Genomic DNA, 18,697 nt, shown 5'->3' with positions numbered 1-18,697 from the left:
CCAAGGAAACCCTTATAGCTTTAAAAACACTTACTTGTGAAATACTCTCTTATCAGCAAAATTCCCACAGGAAATGTCTGTTTTCTGCTTTCTCTCTGCCAAAGTCATGCTTTTTTGATAAACCAAAAGGGTATTTCAGAATTTCCTCTAGGGAATTTCCCAAGAACTGCATCTGGAGCTGCTTTATGGGCTGTCTCAAAAGGCTATTTTTCATTTCAAAATGTCATGTATAAATTAAGTTAGATAGATCTTAAGAAGAAACACATATACTTAAAAAACCAAGTTTTTGAAATGAAGTATCACAACCGTCAGGAAGGCAGCTGGGGTGTGTGGGAAAGAGATGATTTCTTGACTACTCTGGTTCTAGCCAATCAGTACTATGCCGAGCTGGCTTTTGTTATAGGCAGACAGGAGCAGCTTCTCCTGAGTGTAGTCCAGCAGAGAAATGTGTATGTTTGAACAACAATAGGAAACATCTGTGATGTTTCAGTTTCACTAAACAAGTTGTGTATTTTTATATGCACTTTGTTACTATCTTAGGAGGCATCAAGAGACTAAATAATTCCAGCCCAGCCATGAATGCTTGTCTGCTGCGCATAATTTATTCACATGCCACATTATATATGGTCAAATATACCCCCTCCCAATATCCTTGCCGCTCAGTGATTGGAGGGTAAGGAAGTATTGTCAAAAGACTGTTACAGCAATATGGTTTGGTGTACTGTTGAACAGTGTGGGTTACACTAATCAGAGTAAATATGGAGAGATATGTTTTAAAAAATTACAGGAACCAGACTGAAGTCTTAAATTATGACTGCATACACATTTGAAGCAGCACCTCTCTCTACCTCCCTGCTCAAGAACCCTTGAAGTTGTAGTTCATTAAGAGTGAAGGGAACTATAGCTCTGTGAGGGGAAATCACAGTTCCCAGGATTTAGTAGAGGTGGAATGCGCTTTAAATGCGTTTTAAATGTATGGCATGTACGCAGCCATAGAGATGTGGAACTGGGTGAACAAATGTCTTCCAGTTCAGGACTTTGACTTGGAGGAATGTGTTGTGGCATGATCACTACCCAAACTCAGGTTCCCAATTTCTAGATTAGGTGTTTCAACAACATGTGGTTCAGAAGAGGTCGCTCCAGATAAGGGCTGTTGTACGTTGACTGGCGTGATCCTTCTTGCCAGTGCTTCCCCCTTAGGCCAGGACTGGGTAGGTGGGAGCTGTTGCCACCCCACAGTTGTTGTCCTTCATCGACATGAGGATGTAGCCATCATTGCCCCAATATGTGGACCAAGAGTTCTTGATGAGCCAGTAGCTCTCCCCTTCGAGGTCCCCATATCCCACAGCTAGGACTGCATGGTCTAACTCCATGCTCTTGTTTCCTAGAAGAAAAGAGGACCAGGAATCAATTCACCACCTAGTGCCACAGATCCCCAAGCTTTCCTTGTGTACACTAAGACCAGGGGTGGAGGAGAAATCAGAGTAAATATGCATTTAAATCCAAATCTATCAAATTTGCGCTTTCTGAAACATTATGTGATTTGAAATGCAGATATCCTTCAAAATTTGCACTTACTGGAATTCTGAAATGCAGTTCTCCAACCAACCAGTGTTTTTTTTGGTTTTTTAAAAATGCATATATTAGGCAAGGTTGCTTGCAGAAATGTGTGCATTAGTCAAAGCTGCATATAAAACTGTTTTTATTAGGATAAATGTGCACAAAAATGCCAACTGAGCCAGGGGGAAATGTTGAGTATAAATATATAATAAGAATAATATTAATATTAATAACAATGAGTTTTCATAAGGATTAAAAGAATAAAATCTCATATTGCTGCAACTCATATTGGTCAACTAAATCTAAGATTGGAAAAAAATGCAAAACAGAGAGAACCAAGATTGACAGATCCTTCCCTCCCTCTACCAGGGCCTTTACTGTGGTAAAATCTGCCCTCTGGAATGCACTTCTAGTGAACATCAGGCAAGCAACTACCAACAGTATTGGCATTTAAGCACCTGCTTAAAATTCATCTGTTTACCCAGACTTTCCCTGATAGGTGATCCAGCTATGTCAATGCACTAAGCTGATCTAATGATTGATTTGTGATGCATTTTGTACTTGTTTTTAAGGAATCATATTATTGTTGATTTTATGCTGACAGACCTCCAGAGCTGACCTGAAGTCTCCACATTTGCCTGCCCCACTCCAGGTGCTGGGTAGAGGGCTTGACTCTTTAGGTGGGCAAGAGTGCCTTTAAAAAAATATTTTTTATTAAGAAGACTATGTGTGCAGCTTGTAAGCTTCAGCCTGGCAGAAGTCAGCTGCAAATGACTGCATGGACTCTCTAGGAGTCTGCCATCCACAGCTCCCTCTTCCCCTGTCCCAATTAACTTCCATCTCCAGGGCTTAGTGGTAAGAAGGAGTGCAGAGGAAGAATCACCAGGGCCCGCCCTGTGACATCACCAAGTCCCATCTCCATGACATCACCAGGAGCCACTCCTGATCTCAGAATTGGGTTCTGAAGTCTCAGGGTCTGGGATGCTCCTGACTTGACAGCTCTAAGCACCACAGCAGGTATGACCCTATGGCTCTGCAGATGTTGTTGGACCACAACCCTCTACATCCCCGACCACGGACCATGCTGGCGGGAGCTGGAGTCCAATGATACTTGGAGGGCCACAGGCTCCCCATCCGTGCCTTAAATGGTGACTGGTGGTGCAAGAGAATTTCCATTGTGACACCTACCTATAAAGTTGACACATCCATAAAATTCCCATCCCACCACAGAGGCTTTGAACTAAGGAGTGACATTAGACTCACCGCAGTTTGGCTCATAGTAGATGCCACTGGAGTAGAAGGCAAAGGACTTGTGGGAGGCGTCAATGTTCACGGCCACCGGGCCATGCTTGTAAAGAGCAGCCTTCAGGGCAGTGGTGTTTTCAGAGGCCACACGGACATAGCCAGAGAGAGTTGCAATCAGCTCAGATTGGTTGTAGTGACAGTAGCCATTCTGGCAAAGGGAAAGCAGACACACACCCCAGTTTCACTGCAAGAAAGCTATTCCAGCCCCAGATACAAGCTTGTGATTCTGTGCGCACTCCCTGCTTTTGGGCTGCAATTTGTGCAAAGTACACAACGAGCTGTTTGTGCAGAACGCCACCACAAAAGGGCAGTAAAGCCACAGGTTGCAGCATTCAACTTCCTGAGAACCTTATCTTCCATGTTCTAGTCCTTATGAACACAAAAATATGCTTGGAAGTATATGGGGCGTTGGAATCTAAGAGTCAAACTTGGTGCACATCTGCATTCATCATTTATATCTTGCAGGGAGCTATTGTTCTCCTGCCCTGTTTTGTGGGCTTCCTACAGGAGCCTGGTTGGAAACTCTAGGAAAGAGGATGCTGGACTAGATTTGCTTTTGGTCTGATTCCACAGGGCTCCTCTTGTATTCTTAACATGCAAGTAACAGCTGATTGGTAGGGGAGGCGACAGGCCTGGATTGCAACAAATGCAGAGCAGGGAATTTAACCCTTTCCTCTCCTGCTGTCGTCCTGGTGAAAAATTGCCCTGCCCTCTGAAGCTGCATTGTTGCTTTGTATCCTTCAACAAAGCCTTGGTGAGCTGTTTTGGGTAACTTAAAGAATGCTGATTCCTAGTAACTCCTCGTGGGATGTGAAACACAGAGTCAGATACAACATTCCTAGAGTGGATATAAAAGGGGATGTCTGGACCAGCCAGTCGGAACTTCCTGTTTCCTCCTGGGCTGGGACAGACTTCCTCTACATGTGAACAGAGGTGGGCGTGGCCTTACTTATGCAGGTAACAAAACAGCACAGGGGAGGCAGCCACATCTCTCTCCGACTCCATTCGTCAAAGAAGCAACATCTTATCAGCCTGAGATGCTCCAGCCAAGAGAGGACAAAGGAACTATCTCCTTATGGGATAGATTCCAGGTGTATATATTTTGTAACCTAAGTCTGCCTTCTGGGATCCATCTGTGACCAGAATGTGTGTGAGTAAACTCTTTTATACTTTTAGACAAGACTGTTGTGTCTAATCTTTTTACGAGGGAATAAAGGGGAATTTACCAAGAAACGTATTTTAGAGGCTTATGCAAGCCTGGAAGAGACGTATCTGCTGTACAAGTTTAAAAAGGGGAATGTTACTCTGCTAAGTTATAGAACCTGTTAACACAAGTTGGGAAGGATATAATTAAACAATATATCCTCTCCTGCCTCCCTGAACATTCCCATACTCCTGAGGGCAATTTTTCACCCTGCGCACTGGCAAGCCCACCCAGCCGAGAACCACAACCAGCCCTGCCTCTGATGCGTATACCTGGATGATTCACATATTTGTCTTATTGAGACATTCCTTTTTCTCAAAGGATCAAAGATGTTGATGACAGCAGCCCACCGTCCCCTCTTCAAATTATCTCAGGTGCAATAGCGTTTAAGAAGGAAGCAGTGGGCATCACTATTGTAAGGGTAGGGAATCTCAGGCCTGGGCGGGGGGCAAATGTGGCCCTTGTTCCCTTCTGTCTGGCCCCTGGGACTCTCCCTTGCTCCAAGCTCAGGTGCTTTTGCCCTGCTGGAATGTGTCATCAAACTGATGATGCCTTCTGCTTGCCTAGATGGAGGATGCATAGAAACCTCTGGCCTTTGCATGGCTATGTAAAGGTAAGGCACGTGGCTCCTGGAAGTTTGCCCAAGAGAAATGCCACCCTCTGGTTGCTCCAGGTGGACATTCTGCACTCACCTGACCCTGGTACGGCCCATAGGACTCTGTGCTGGCAATCCCACCATGCTTCATAATCCACTCATAGGCATGCCGTTCCTGGCCCCCATCACAGGCATGGTTTCCAAAGCCCCAGGAACAATCGATTAAGACTTGCTGTGACAGTGGAGTGAGGACTCCGGTCTGTACGGAAAAGATGGGATATTTATTTAGCTAGGACTCATCCAGAATTCCCCTTGTCCCACCACTTTCCCCCGGGGAAACCAGATCTTTACCACACACCAAAACAGAGCAAGCGTCCACCGGGTTTCCCCACAGGTTGATGTTTGCCCCTAAAGAGCAGATATTCCCCGGGAAACCAGTGGGGCAAACAGAAAACTGCTTGGACCCTAGGCATGGGACCAGTGGAAGTTTGGGGGAGCCCTCCATTAAGGCATTTTTCTTTTACTCTACTTTTTCACCAAAGAATCCTGGGAACTTTGGCTTGTTAAGGGAGCTGGGAGTTGTTAGGAGCCACCTATTGCCCTCAGAGAGCTACAGTTCCCAGAGTAGTTTAAAAATCAACCACTCTTCCAAGAGAGCTCTGGGAATTACCACTCTGTGAGAGGAATAGGAATATTCTAACAACCCTCAGCACCCTTAAACTATACTTCCCAGGATGAAGAGGTATGGTCCCAGAACAGGTTCACAATTTCAGTGACATCTATACCAAGTGGAGATCCAGAGGGTGGCAACACGAGAACAGGCCTTCTCTGCAGTAGCTCCCCATCTGTGGAATGCTCTCCCCAGGGAAGTTCGCCTGGTACCTTCATTATACACCTTTAGGTGCCAGGCAAAAACGTTCCTCTTTAACCAGGCCTTTGGTTGATCTGATTTACATCCTATGCCCTTTTAAAATGTGCTGGGTGTGTGTGGCTATTGGGTTGTTGTTTTTATTTTTATTATGTATTTTGTGGTTTTATATCTTGATTTTCTTCTGTGAACCGCCCTGAGACCCCTGGATATAGGGCAGTATATAAATTCAATCAATCAATCAATAATAATGATGTGTTTAACTCTAGTTTATCCCTCACAGGGCTACAATTCCTAGAACCCTTAGCCAACTAGAGTTCTAGGATTCTTTGGGGGAAGCGAGACCATGTTCTTTAAGGGCTCTGAGGAATCAAGGAAGCCTCAAGACACAGTCAAGCGCCCAGGTCCTCACCTTGAGAAAGAGGGCGCCTTCCAGTGTTCCTGTCGTAGCAAAACTCCAGCAGGAACCACACACGGCCTGGTCTTTGACTGGGGTCACAGCACCTTCATTGGTAGGCAGAGAGAAATGGGGACAAAAATTACAGAGAAACAGATCCCAACCACAATGTCATATTAATTTTTATTTTTTTAAAGCCCAAGTCGCTGCTGCATGAAGTTGGCATGGAGCAAATCCACACACAGGAGCACAGGATTGGCTCCCACCACCTTGCCCCTCACTTGCTACTTCCCATTATTTAATATAGGGGGAAGGGGGAGAGAAAAAAGAAGGGTTAATTGAAATATATTTCAGTTTTATGCTGTTTTGAAGTCAAGTTTGTTTAGGTTAGTTAAATTATTATTTAATTTACTTTCAAAAGCTTTTGATATATTGTAGAGTCCTATCTTCCCCTCCCTTTTCTTTTTCACTTTAGTGAAATCCTTTTGAAATATACACTTGCGTTCTATTTAATCTTGTATACATTTTGGCTTGTATACAATGCAGCACTCATTAGTGCTTCGTGTGTCCCCCCCCCCCATCTGCTCTAAAGGATTGGGGAACCCCCAAATGACAGATTTAGGGAGGCAGTGTGGGAATAAATGGGACAAATAGAGAGGATAAAATTGCACTCAGGGTTTATCCATAATAACCTTTCCCCTGCTCTTTCCAGGCACATCCGCAATTTAAAGCTCCCTGTCTGAGTGCCCTTTATTTTCCTCCACGGCCTTCCCTGTGAAAACTCACCCTTTAAAGCTCAATCAGAGCAAACGTCAATCCACGGAAAACCTAAATTGATGTTTGCTCTGATTCAGCTTTAAAGAGTGGGTTTTCACAGGGAATGTTACTTACTTAGTGTTGCATTGGATAATTCTTTGCAATTAAATTTTGCAGATGTCCTATTTCAGTTTGGATTCCCCCCCCCCCCGAACTGTTACTATAAGTATTCTTTCCAAATTTAAATTCAAAACGAGGGCTTTATGATCACCATAAAGCCGCCAATCCAGACTCTCTGGCAGGGTGAGGTTGTCATAGCCTTGGGCAGGGAAGGGCCAGCCCTGGTTGGGTTCACCGGTCTTTAGCCTCCCCCTCATCACTGCCATCTCCTCTGGTGTATGATCGGCCAAGTGGTTCACAGCCAGTTTGTAGGAGAGGTTGGCCCTGTTCTTGGAGTGGACGTATCTGGAAAACAATAATAATGAAAAGCACATATGCCTGGCATATCTGATTTCCCTCTTTCCCATTTTCCAGCTGTAAATTATCAGTTTCCAACTGTACAATTTTTTCATCCACATTTTGTGTACCTCATGTTGTGGATGAAGTTGTGCTTCCTGTGCTCCATCTCCTCCTCACTCTTGTAGGTCTTTCTGAATTTCCCCTTGTAGTGATGGAATAGATGCTCCTGGTCTCGGCCTACTTCCCCGGCTCCCCCAACAAATTCTTGCATGGGATTGGCCAAGATCCTATGCTCCGGTCCTACACCTGGCCAATGTGTGCATTTTATACCTATGAGGCAGAAAGCAGAAGTGACTGCCATGACCAGAAGTCAAAATAAGCTACAGATTATTCCCCTTCAGTTCTTATTTGCTTGCTTTGGGCTGCAGTCCAGACTGGTATTTTATTGTGGCTGTAGTCTGCAAGATTTTCTTTACACAATAACAGCACAATAGGAGCAGATTTATTCCAATTTAGTTTGCCCTGTGATGTTTCTTTAATGCTACCACATCACTGCTGTCTGGAAGTTGGCAACCATACTTGGTACTTGGGGCTGAAACTAATATTGCTGTTTTTCCTGACAGAATCTCAGTGCCTTTAATAGAATCCAGAGCAGGCAGAGATTCAACAGGCATAGCTTTTCCATGGTTAGCTGGCAAGTTGAGATGACACCTGAGATGTGCATTTAAAGGACCCACCCTGTGACTGTAATTCGTTTTGACATATTTAATTGGAATTTTAAATTGTTGTATGCCACCCTGGAACCTGCTGATAAATATAACAAATATATATAGTGGCATTAGACAAAATGGTGCTCTCAGGACGTCATTGGACTCCAACACCCATCAGGCCCAGCCAGCATGGCCAGTGGTCAGGGATGATAGGAGGTGGAGTCCCCAGTATCTGAAAGGCACAGCATTGGTTATCTCTGCGTTAGACATTACCACAGCTGCAACATGCACCCTTGTAGGTGAGGAGAAGGAGAAACAGGAGGCTCTCTATGTAAGAGGACAGCTCTGCACTGAACATACCACCAGGGAGATCAAAGATGTCAGAGGGGAATCTGTGGGAAAAGCTGGTGTAGTCTATCTCATACTTGTCGTAGTGGGAGCCCAGGAGAGTGTTGAAGCCCCTCATCTCATAGTGCACTGGGACAGGCTCAGGGGAAGCATCTGCAACCCAGAACCTGTAGATGTTCTTCTTCTTGCCCCAATATGACGTACTCTCCAGGACTGCACAGGGCTGTCCATTGTAGTCTTCCTGCAGAACAGTCTGGAGTTTGGAGTGCGAGAGAGCAGGAAAGAGTAAGATTCTCAGTGAGAGGCTGGGAAGGGCAGGTTTGAAAATACCACTGATGTGCAGCAAAGAAGAGCTTTTGAAACAGGCATGGAGAACCCTTGGCCCTCCAGATGTTGCTGAACTGTAACTTCCACCAGCAATGTCAGCCCAGGACGTTTTGGCACTTCAGGCAAAACAGAAATTGTGCCCCCTTGTCACCATCAACACTTCCTCTGCGCCCAGCCTCCTCCTCCTCCCCCTCCACTACAGCCAGGCACAGAGGCCATGGTAGTGGCAAAGGAGGTAGCAGGACACATAGGAGGAGGAGGAGGAGGAGGAGGAGGAGAAAGCAAATGGAAGCAGATGAGGCCAGATCTGCCACCTAACCTGACTCATGGGTAGGCTGGTCCTGCTCACTGGCCCCAGCAAGCATGGTCAGTCACCAAGGACCGTGGAAGTTGTAGTTCAGTAGCATTTCCTAGTTTTTCACCACAATTCTCTCTCCGCCCCCCCCCCCCATGCACTCTTAACTAGAGCTTCCTGGGAAAAAAGATAAGATGTTAAACCACTTGGGGAATTGTAGAACTGTGAGGGGAATAGGAATCTCCCAACAACTCTCAGCACCCTAAACCAATGTTTCCAGGATTTTGGAGGGGGCTGTTCAAAGTTATATGATACTGTTTAAATGTATGGTGCAGAGGGAGCCAGAAAGTGAGAAAGCAGAGGTGACCTGCCCACTTTTGCTATGGCCCCACCCTCCACCAGCATGCAGCTCCCAATAGATTGCCCCTGAAGAAATGAAGACTTAACAGGAAAAACAAATGCCCACCCCTACTCTAAGGGTGTAAGGAGCAAGTCTATATATGGGAAGCTGGCATAAAATACCTCAGCTTAAGTTAAGACAGAGTAAAGCACACCAGCAACCAGACTCTGTTCAGGAGCAAGGCTACTGCTGGCTAAAGCTCTTCATCTCTAAAAGAAATTAGGTTTCTTGGTTAGTTACAGTGCATAAAGCTTCCAACCCCAACTCTGAAATCCAGCTTTCGAAATCCTCAAAATGCACTTCACGGCATATTGGCTGCATTCGGGCACAACATCAAACCATGGTATGGTGTTACGGTATGTCTAAAACCATACCAGTTCTCAAAGTGTAGTTTATGAGGGGTTTCCAAATCAGGATATCAAACCTCAGGTTTGCAAGCCAAGCCAATTTTTGGGCTGACCGTTGTTTACCATTATGTCTGAATTCACAGTCCACTGGCAAACCATTTTGCTCTGCAAAGACTTGTTGCACCGTGGAGACAGGGGTGAACAGAGTGCATGGGACAGAAAAGCAGATCAGGAACTCTAAAGCATAGTTCACTTGTCGTGTGTCTGGAAACTCAAACCATGGCATGAGCTTATTTATAACTATGGTTAACATAATGCACAGTTTGGTGTGATGTCTGAACTGAGATGATTGGAAGCAGGAGCTTGAGGGACTCACCTGGAATTCAGATAGGTTAGGAAAGACACTTTGAGGCCTAATGGGATTCTCCAATGTTCCATTGATCTGGAAGCACTCCTTAATGTTGGCCTCGGTTTCCGTGGTTTCTGGAGTTACCTTGAAGCTGGCCCCAAAAGGTTTTACAAAGCTAAACTGGTAAGTGATCACCTGGCCTGGAGAAGCAAGGAAAGAAGCATTCATTACACCAATATCTGCCTCAGAAACTACATCTAATTCTTATTTCATTAGATCAGGGGTCAGCAAACTTTTTCAGCAGGGTGTCCCTCAGACCTTGTGGGGGGGGGGGCGGACTATATTTTGAAAAAAAATATGAACGAATTCCTATGCCCCACAAATAACCCAGAGATGCATTTTAAATAAAAGGATACATTCTACTCATGTAAAAACACGCCGATTCCCAGACCATCTGTGGGCCAGATTTAGAAGGAGATTGGGCTGGATCTGGCCCCCGGGCCTTAGTTTGCCTACCCATGCATTAGATCAAAGAACTGTGGCCCTCCAGATGTTGTTGGACTACAACTTCCACCATCCCTGTCCATTGACCACTCTGGCTGGGGCTAATGGGAGCTCAAGTCCAACAGCAATTTGAAGCCCACAGGCTCCCCAACCCCATTAGAATTTCCAGCCCACCATGTTGGGAAACAGTATTCCTTTACAACAAATGCTGCATAAATCTGAGGTCTGCTCTTCAACCTCAGCTGGGTGGATTATTTATTTCAGAGATGACAGGAATCAGGTCTTGGGGGAAAGCCTGCAGCTTTATTCATGATCCAGAAATAAAAAGGATGTAGTGGGCCACTCTTATTCCAGAGAAGGAACCAATGGCAACTCATAAACATTTTGACGTGAACACAAAACCACAGTCTTTAAAACTCTATCCTGGTCTACAGATGCAGCAGAGCGAGGTAGCAAAATGGATTATGCCATTCCAGGCTGCATGTGTGTGTGTGTGGGGGGGGGATCTTCCCATATCCATTCCACAAAATAAAACCCCAGACTTCCGGGGTGGCGCCACCGGCAATGGCAGACTCCCTCTGAACTGGAGGGACTAGCTCCGCGGAAAACGGGTCTTCTCCGCTACGGCGAAGCGGGGACCCACTAAAAAATCACAGGCGGATGAAGCCTGTGACCATGGGACTCGGCGGGCACCTTTAGCGCCCCCCCAACCCGCTAAGGAACCCACTAACGGGCTCCGAAGTGAAGAGGGGGAAGTGGCGCGGTGCTGTGAGTCAACTGCTATTTCCGTGGAGCGAAGCCGCATAGCTGTTGCCGGAGAGCGCTGCCTTTTTCCTGGGACAATTTGGACTTTAAAATAAGCACCCGTGAGTACTTAGACTTTGAACAATTGGACATCAAATAAGGACTTGCGAGTAAGAAAGAATCGGACTTTAAAAATTTACTTGAATTTGGTACGGAACGGGAAGGTCTAAACAGGAAGTCATCCTTCCGTTCTTTTGTAAACAGAATAAAGCAAAGGCAATTTAAACTAAAGCTCAGGAAATCGCTTTTAAAAGATTGGATTTCACCATTTAAAATTGTGGAACCCCCCTTCGACAGCAGGAGAAGGGGGGGATCTTTTTGGATTGTTTAAAGTGACTTTAAAGTGAAGTAACTTTCCTCCGTCCTGATCCTGGAGCGGGCTGTCAGGACTGACGCGTGAAGTTCATTAACCAAAGACAAGTGTTTTTGACAGATGGCTAAAAGAAGAGAAACCTAGTGATTCCACTGTTCCCTTTCGCATTTTAAAGGATTATATATGGACAAAGTATCTTAAAAAAGGAAACTTTGTTGCAAGAATAAATAGAAGTCTTCCCCCTAGGGGGAGTCTGTGAAAGTGTAACTGTGAAACTGTAACTAACTCCAGGGAGTCGACAGCTGTTACAGATTACAACCGTGGGAACAAGTATCTGACCTTGTAGGACAATGTATTCAGAAGCCTTGTTGTATGCTCTCTATAAAACAAACGATCTACTGGAACAATTACACAAGAAGGTGAATTGGATGGCGACTTCGACTAGAAATTTTGAACAGGCAGTGGGAAACTTTGAACAGACAGTGGGAAAATATGTGGAGCCCACTCAGGATTTAAATCAGGAGTGTGTCTTGACAGAACAGGAGTTTTTGACATTAAATCAGGAGTGTGTTTTGACAGAACAGGCCCAACAGGAATATGATTTTTTGGATTTGACAAATGAACTTGGAAAAAGCCATATCTGGAAAGGAAAAGTTTGGCTTGGTTTGGAAATGGGGGGCTGGATTGACCCCCCTATGCTGGGATGTTTGGACTTTTCAAATATGGCAACGGGCCGTGAGATGTTTGGGACTGTGGGGGCTCTCAATTTTGGAGGGCCTTTGAAACATGCTTTTAAATACTACATGGAATTCATTGTTGAACATGGAAAAGGGGCTGATCTGTTGAGAAGGGTTAAAAACATTGTCAAGCTGGAGTTACCACGAGCAGGAGACAAGGGAAAATACAGTTACAAGTATGAAGAAGAGCCGCGGAAGGGTCATGGAAGAGACTTGAGGGCCTCGGACATAAGGTTGCCAGGTTAATGGGCTAGATTGACGGGAATAAGGACAAAACCCGGAACCAGGAGGAAGGGACGCTGGATGAAGATTGGATCTGTTTATACCTCTTTTTTCTACCATTAGAACTGTTTTATAAAATTGATGAATGATAGAAAAATGTTGAAATGAAATTACTTGGCTTTAGCAAAGATGTTTAAAGAATTATGAAAGAATATTATGATTATGAGAAGTTGGTAAGGATAAGATTTAAGTTTTAAGTTTTAAGGTTTATTTTATTATAGAAAGATAAGGTCAAGGATTTGCTGGGATAATTAATAACTAGGATACAAAGAAAGGGAGGAGGAGGAGGAGGAGGTCTAAGAAAGAAGGTAATGACAGTTAAGGATTTGAAAATAATGAATTTGTTTTTAAATGTTTTTAAAGTTTTGTGATTTTTGCATTCTTTTTTTTCTTTTTTTCTGTCATTTTTTCTCATTTGGAATTTTTTCGTATATGGTGGGAAGGGGTTGGTTTTTTCCTCTCTTTTTTTCTATTATGTTAATTATTTTTATCCTTTGTACTCTCTTCTGCTTCTATTTTATTTTTTCTCTTTTTTGTAACATTTTGAAAATCTCAATAAATATCTGTCAGGGCTGCCTCAAGTCTCAGCTCACAAAAGACCAACGCCTATCTCTTCTTATATACAAAAGTGTTTATTGCAGTTCATTGTTTGCTTCACATCCGAGGCGCGCAGCCCTACGTCTGCTAGGCTTAGACCGCTGAAGTCCCCTCTGAATCCGTCCCTCCCCTGCACCAGTTTAAGAGGCTTGCGCTGCTCCACCTCTTTCTCTCTTTCCTTTTCCGCAGGGTCTTTCTGCCCGCTGGGGTTTCGCCCCTCCTGGATTCCTCTGACGCGGAATCAGACTGCTCTTGCCCCCTCCTGCGGGCTTTGGGACCTGGCCCCTCCTCCGGGCTCCCTGTACTTCCGCGCGCCTCTACATTTGAACTTGGCGCGCGCGCCCAACCTCTAACCTTCCTTTTGACAGCTACACTACTCCCTTCACTACTCCCCTCCCCTTCCGGGAGGGTGGCTTGCTCCGACCTCCCTCCTTTCTCTGCTGCCGGAGCCGCTTCCCCTGATACACTGAAACCTCCACCCCCTTCGCTGCACTCTAGCGGGGAGGCTGGTCCTGACGCCCAGCTGCCACTTTGGGATCCCCCGCTGGCCCCCTGCTCCTGACACGTCCCCCCTGGGGCTCCCCTGGCCTTGACCACCGGCGCCCCCTTCTGGGAATCCTCTGATTCGCTGGAAAGACTCATGGAATCTCTTGAGTCATTGTCATCCTCTTCCTCGCTGTCCTGGGATTCATCCCCATCGCTCTCCATCTCCTGCCTACCCTGTGCCTCTGTCCCTGAACCCCTGACAATATCTTTTAAAAAAAAACCAAAAAAAAACCCATACAAGTTGAAAATTTGCACACAGGGTGTGGGCTGGGCCTAGATTTCTTTTCCTCCCAAATGTCCCATGCCTTTGTTTTTATTTTACTTGCAGGGATTTGATTATCTTTTTATGTGAATGCTCCAGGGCATTGTGAGAAATTTAAACGAGGGTCCCAAGCTGCTCTGCACTGGCTGTGGTGCTGTTGCCACCTGCCACCAACCCAAGTAACCTCTCGTACAAATGTATGAAAGAGCATGTTGCTCTTGGCCCACCTGAAAACTGGATCCAACCCTCACCTCCAGCGACATAGAACAGGTCTCATTGACCACCTCTTTGGCTTCGAAGGAAGGGATAGCCTTTCACAGCACTATCTTCCCCTTGGGACAGTCTCTGGAGTAGCTTAAGGAGCACATTCCAAGTTTCTGCTATTATTATTCCTATCTTGTGTTTATATAACTCAGGGGTGGAGGACCAGCAGCCCCCCAGTTGTCATTGGGACCCTATTGGTATCTGAGAGAAGGAATGTACTTTGACTATTTTTTAAAGGTATAATGTGTACATAGACTTAAGTGCTTCTTTGGATACAAGCCATCATCTTCATCGTATTAAAGCAGGCAATGGGAACTACTTCCGCATGAGACACTGGAGAGCTGCTGCCAGTCAGAGACAGCAGGTCTATTGTGGGGGTCCTGTGGTCCTCCAGATATTATTGGACTCCAACTCCCATCAGCCCCAGCTTGGATGGGAAGGATGATCAGAGTTGTGGTCCAGTGACATCTGGAGGGCTCATCCGCCATCCGTGGAGTAAACACTATGAGGCTTAACAGAGAAATAATGTGACCTGGTGTAAGGCATCTAAAACTGTTCCCAATCCATATGGTTATGTTCATGGGAGAAATGAAACAGACTTTTTCACTGGGCTTCCAACCACCTTCTTGGCAATACCAGACTTCTCTTACCGTGATAATACTGGATACGACTTTTCCCCTCCGTCTCATTGAACCAGGCTTCGAAGGGCTCTTCTATTTCAGCATAAGGCAGTTTCAGGATCCCTGAAGGAAGCCAAATGGCAACAGCTGCTTAGCCAGAGTAAAGAAGGGATGATGATGATGTGTGGTCAGAGGGTGGAGAGGGAGCAGACTGGGAGGAGGAGTATGAAGCTAAAGAGGTAACAGTGTTTAGTGAGCAGGAAGAGTCTGCGGCAGAGAGCAGTCCAGAATTCGAGGCTGGAGAGGAGTGGGGGCAGGCTGCTGAGGAAGCCAGGGAATCTCCCCCTCCTGCTCCCCTCCTCCCTGGTCTCCCAGAAGATGGAAAGGAATGAAGAGGGCAGAGCAAAGAGAGACAAGATGAAGGAGCCTCAAGTTGCTGGGGAAGGACCCTGGGGAGGAGCCTTAGGGAGCGGTGGGAAGGCAGGGACCTTTAGTCCTTGCAACTGCCTCATTGGGGGTAAGACCTACTGGGAAGAGTTGCTGTGATCACTAGGTCTGCCCTTTGAATAAAGAGTTAACTTCACTGACACTGGGTGTTTCATTGCTAACCTGCCCTTGACTCCGGCTCCTGACACCAAGGGTAGGGAACCAGTGACTCTCCAGAGATGGTTGGATATTACATGAGCAATAGTGAGGGGTGATGGGAGTTGTAGTGTAGTAACATCTGGAGGGCCAGAGGTTCCCCAGCCTTGCAATAAAAATGGAAGGAAACGCCCTCTGTACACAGAGCCACCTCCATAATGAGGCATCTCTGAGATATGGGCATTGTACTTATCACAAATAATCTAGCTCCAAGCGTGCTGCATTTACATAAGATTGAGAAAAATGAGTGCAATACAAAGAGATAAACATTATTCCAGTGGACATCTGTCAGTTGGCAAATCATACCTAGAAAGAACAGAAGGCTGATAAAAAGTTAAAGTAATGAATTAACGCACAAAGGCAGTGACTGATAGATGGCTGCTTATTTTTTCATAAGGTAATTTCACAGATGCCCAAGAGAGCCTTTTTTGTTCCAACGTGCTTTGAGATTTATTTGTTTCTGTGTTTGCACTAAGCCTGCACATTCTTCCAGGTGTGCCTCTATGCTGCCAGATGGTCCTGTTCTGAGGACACCGCTCTCCACATTTGGGGCTGCAAGCTTCAATTAATTAATGCGATCCGTCAGCATAAGCTTTAATCAGAAACCAGCTCTGTGCTTCCTGTCGCCACAAACCATTTTTAATACAGAAATTAAGGAGCGGATCATCTTCTGCCCTGCTTCTAGTGAGCATACCTCTTAAATGGGAAGATGCAGTTCTTTAAAACAGGGATGGGGAACCTGTGCCCTCCAGATGTTGCTGGACTCCAGCTCCCTTCAGCTCCCTTCAGCTCCAAGCCAGCATGGCCAAGTGTCAAGGGTGATGGGAGTTAAGAGTCCAATAATATCTAGAATGCCGTTGGCTTCCCATCTCTGCTTTAGAAATTGGGAGGAGAGGTGAAGAGAAGACCAATAAATTATCCCTTTCAATTATCACCTGAAGTGTTGCATACTATGCCCCCCAACACAGGTCTCTCCTCTTTGCCTAGTCTCTACAAATGATTTCCCCCTGAAGCATCCAAGGGCAGTGAAGATGTTCATTACCTGTTATATGATAGGCACCCCCAAACCTGGGAAGCACTTGCAGACGTTTGTGTGGAGGTCTGCAGTCAACCACTGAAATGCAAAACAAAGACAAAAGGATTAGATCAGATTCGGTTAACGCAGAGAATGCCACTTGCCCACAAAGGAAATTGTGTTCACTGCGTCATAAGAATATAAGAAGAGGCTGGCTGGATCAGACCAAAGCCCCAACCAGGAGGAGTATCCTGTTTTCACAGTGGCCAACCAGCAGAGGCACCAGTTTCTCAGGAGGACTGAGGGGCCCCAACTTGACATCCTGACATTGTGCATGTGACTTGCGAGGAACCAGAGGGCTGCCCTCTGGACATTGAGGGGGCCTGGCTTCCTCAAAAAACAAAACAAAACACAAAATGTTGCTTCGGCCCCTAAGGCAACCAAATGCTTATGGGAAGCCCACAAGCAGCAAATGAGCGCAGGATCAGTCTCAGACTCATGTTCCCCAGAAACTGGTATTCACAGACATTTCACCTCGGACATTGGAGGTAGTCCACAGCCGTCATGACGAGCAGCTGCTAATAGCCTTAGGCTCCATGAATTGGTATCATCACCTTTTAAAGCCATCCCATTTGTTGGCCATCGCCACACCTTAAGATAGCTAATTCCATAGTTTAATTATGATCTGTGTTCCTTTTTGGCTGTCCTGAATCTCCCCCTATTAAATGGATTTGGATATGCCGAAGATATTAAAAAATAAATTTAAGGAACTGCAGAAAGAGGGGAAGGAAGTGAAATTTCGAAATGTTACATTGATTGTAAAACTAATGAAATGTATAAATTTGAAAAGTATGAATAAAAAACTTAAAGACAAAAAAAAAAAAAAAGCCCACCATTTCCTTGGATGACTCTGGAATTTAGTATAACGAGAGACAAATATACCTCTCAATTTATTTCTTTATTATAACGGCTATATCCCACCTTTCCTCCAACAAATTCAAAGTGGTATATATGGTTCATCCCCTTCCCATTTTATCCTCCCAGCAACACGGTGAGGTAGGTTGAGCAGGGATCTGAATCTTGCTCTGAGAGGCCCTAATCCAAAATTCTAACCGCTACATTTCACTACCTCTTGCTGTTTGCTTTTGCCACACCATGCATAATTTTATACCATACATCCATCCCCAACTCTCCTCTCTCCACCCCAAACATTAAACCCTTTCCTCCTTGGGAAGTTGCTCCATACCCTCTCCAAGATTTTTTGCTAATAATCATCATTATGCAATAAATTCAATGTAAAAGAACACTTAACTTTAAAGAAACCACCTGGGTATAATTAACACAGAAGAGATCTTTTGTCTACAACAGTATTTTAAAACATACAAAAGTTAAAATACTAAAACCGTTTAAAATAACCTTAACTTTCTAAGCATCTGGGCAGACTGTCTAAACAAGAATATTTTTAGCAGTTGCTTGTGGGGGGGGGGAAGCACGGTGAAGGTGTCTGTTTGATCTCAACAAGCAGGTAGTTCCAAAGTGCACTGCTGCCTAATAAAATGTATTTATTAGGAAAAATTAGCACTAGAACACTGATAAATTTTCATGAGGATTTTAATAAACAAACACCCAACAAACATGCTAGAAATGTGGAATATTGAATATAAGATTTGAAAAATGAGAGAAAGAAAGAGCACTGAAATTAGCATAGCTTTCCATCTCCTCCAGGTAGATTCATCGGTGTTATTATTAATCTTATATCTGCTAGGTTCTTATGTAGAGCCCTCTAGCCCTAATATCCCAGAAGGGTAAAATAAAATAACATAGCTGCCTAGAAAACAAGACAGGCAAACTTACCAAGAAAAGCAGGCCATATTAGGAAGATCAGCAGCATCCCCATTGCTGCTCAGCTACACATGCTCCTTCTCAGAGCCACTTTAACAAGGAGCTGCCTTATTAAGTAGCGGCCAATTAGCCAATAGTTGAAGCCTGGCTCTCCCAAAGGGTGAGGTGAGAAACCCTGCAGAATTTCTGAATGGCACTGGAGAAAGCACCAGTTCCTATTGGCTATTTATGCAGCTCCCAATAAGGAAATGGCAAATCAGGCTGCTAGGCTGTGGCTTGTTTGATGTGATGGTGGATGGTGGCCAAAGCAATTTATCTGGAGGCCGGAGGTAGGATAACATGCGGTAGT

At 45.1% G+C, this 18,697-nt stretch overlaps 1 protein-coding gene across 1 annotated transcript; it reads right to left on the bottom strand.

Moving 5' to 3' along the window:
- Positions 1-580: 580 nt before the first annotated feature.
- On the bottom strand, positions 581-18,456 carry LOC308482551 (digestive cysteine proteinase 2-like). The gene is made up of 11 exons (XM_081015763.1): positions 18,361-18,456; positions 16,534-16,605; positions 14,880-14,972; positions 9,948-10,120; positions 8,215-8,455; positions 7,273-7,474; positions 6,957-7,150; positions 5,945-6,036; positions 4,762-4,923; positions 2,824-3,013; positions 581-1,384 (listed from the first exon to the last, which is right to left on the bottom strand). Exons 1-11 carry the CDS (start codon positions 18,401-18,403, stop codon positions 1,197-1,199), a joined length of 1,650 nt encoding a protein of 549 aa, XP_080871889.1. The 5' UTR covers positions 18,404-18,456; the 3' UTR covers positions 581-1,196.
- Positions 18,457-18,697: the final 241 nt, after the last annotated feature.

The sequence above is a fragment of the Podarcis pityusensis genome (assembly GCF_964106645.2).
Source record: "Podarcis pityusensis genome assembly, chromosome: 8".
Classification (NCBI taxonomy): Eukaryota; Metazoa; Chordata; class Lepidosauria; order Squamata; family Lacertidae; genus Podarcis; species Podarcis pityusensis.
Note: the sequence above shows the minus strand (reverse complement) of the source record. Positions and strands in the feature narration are given on the sequence as shown.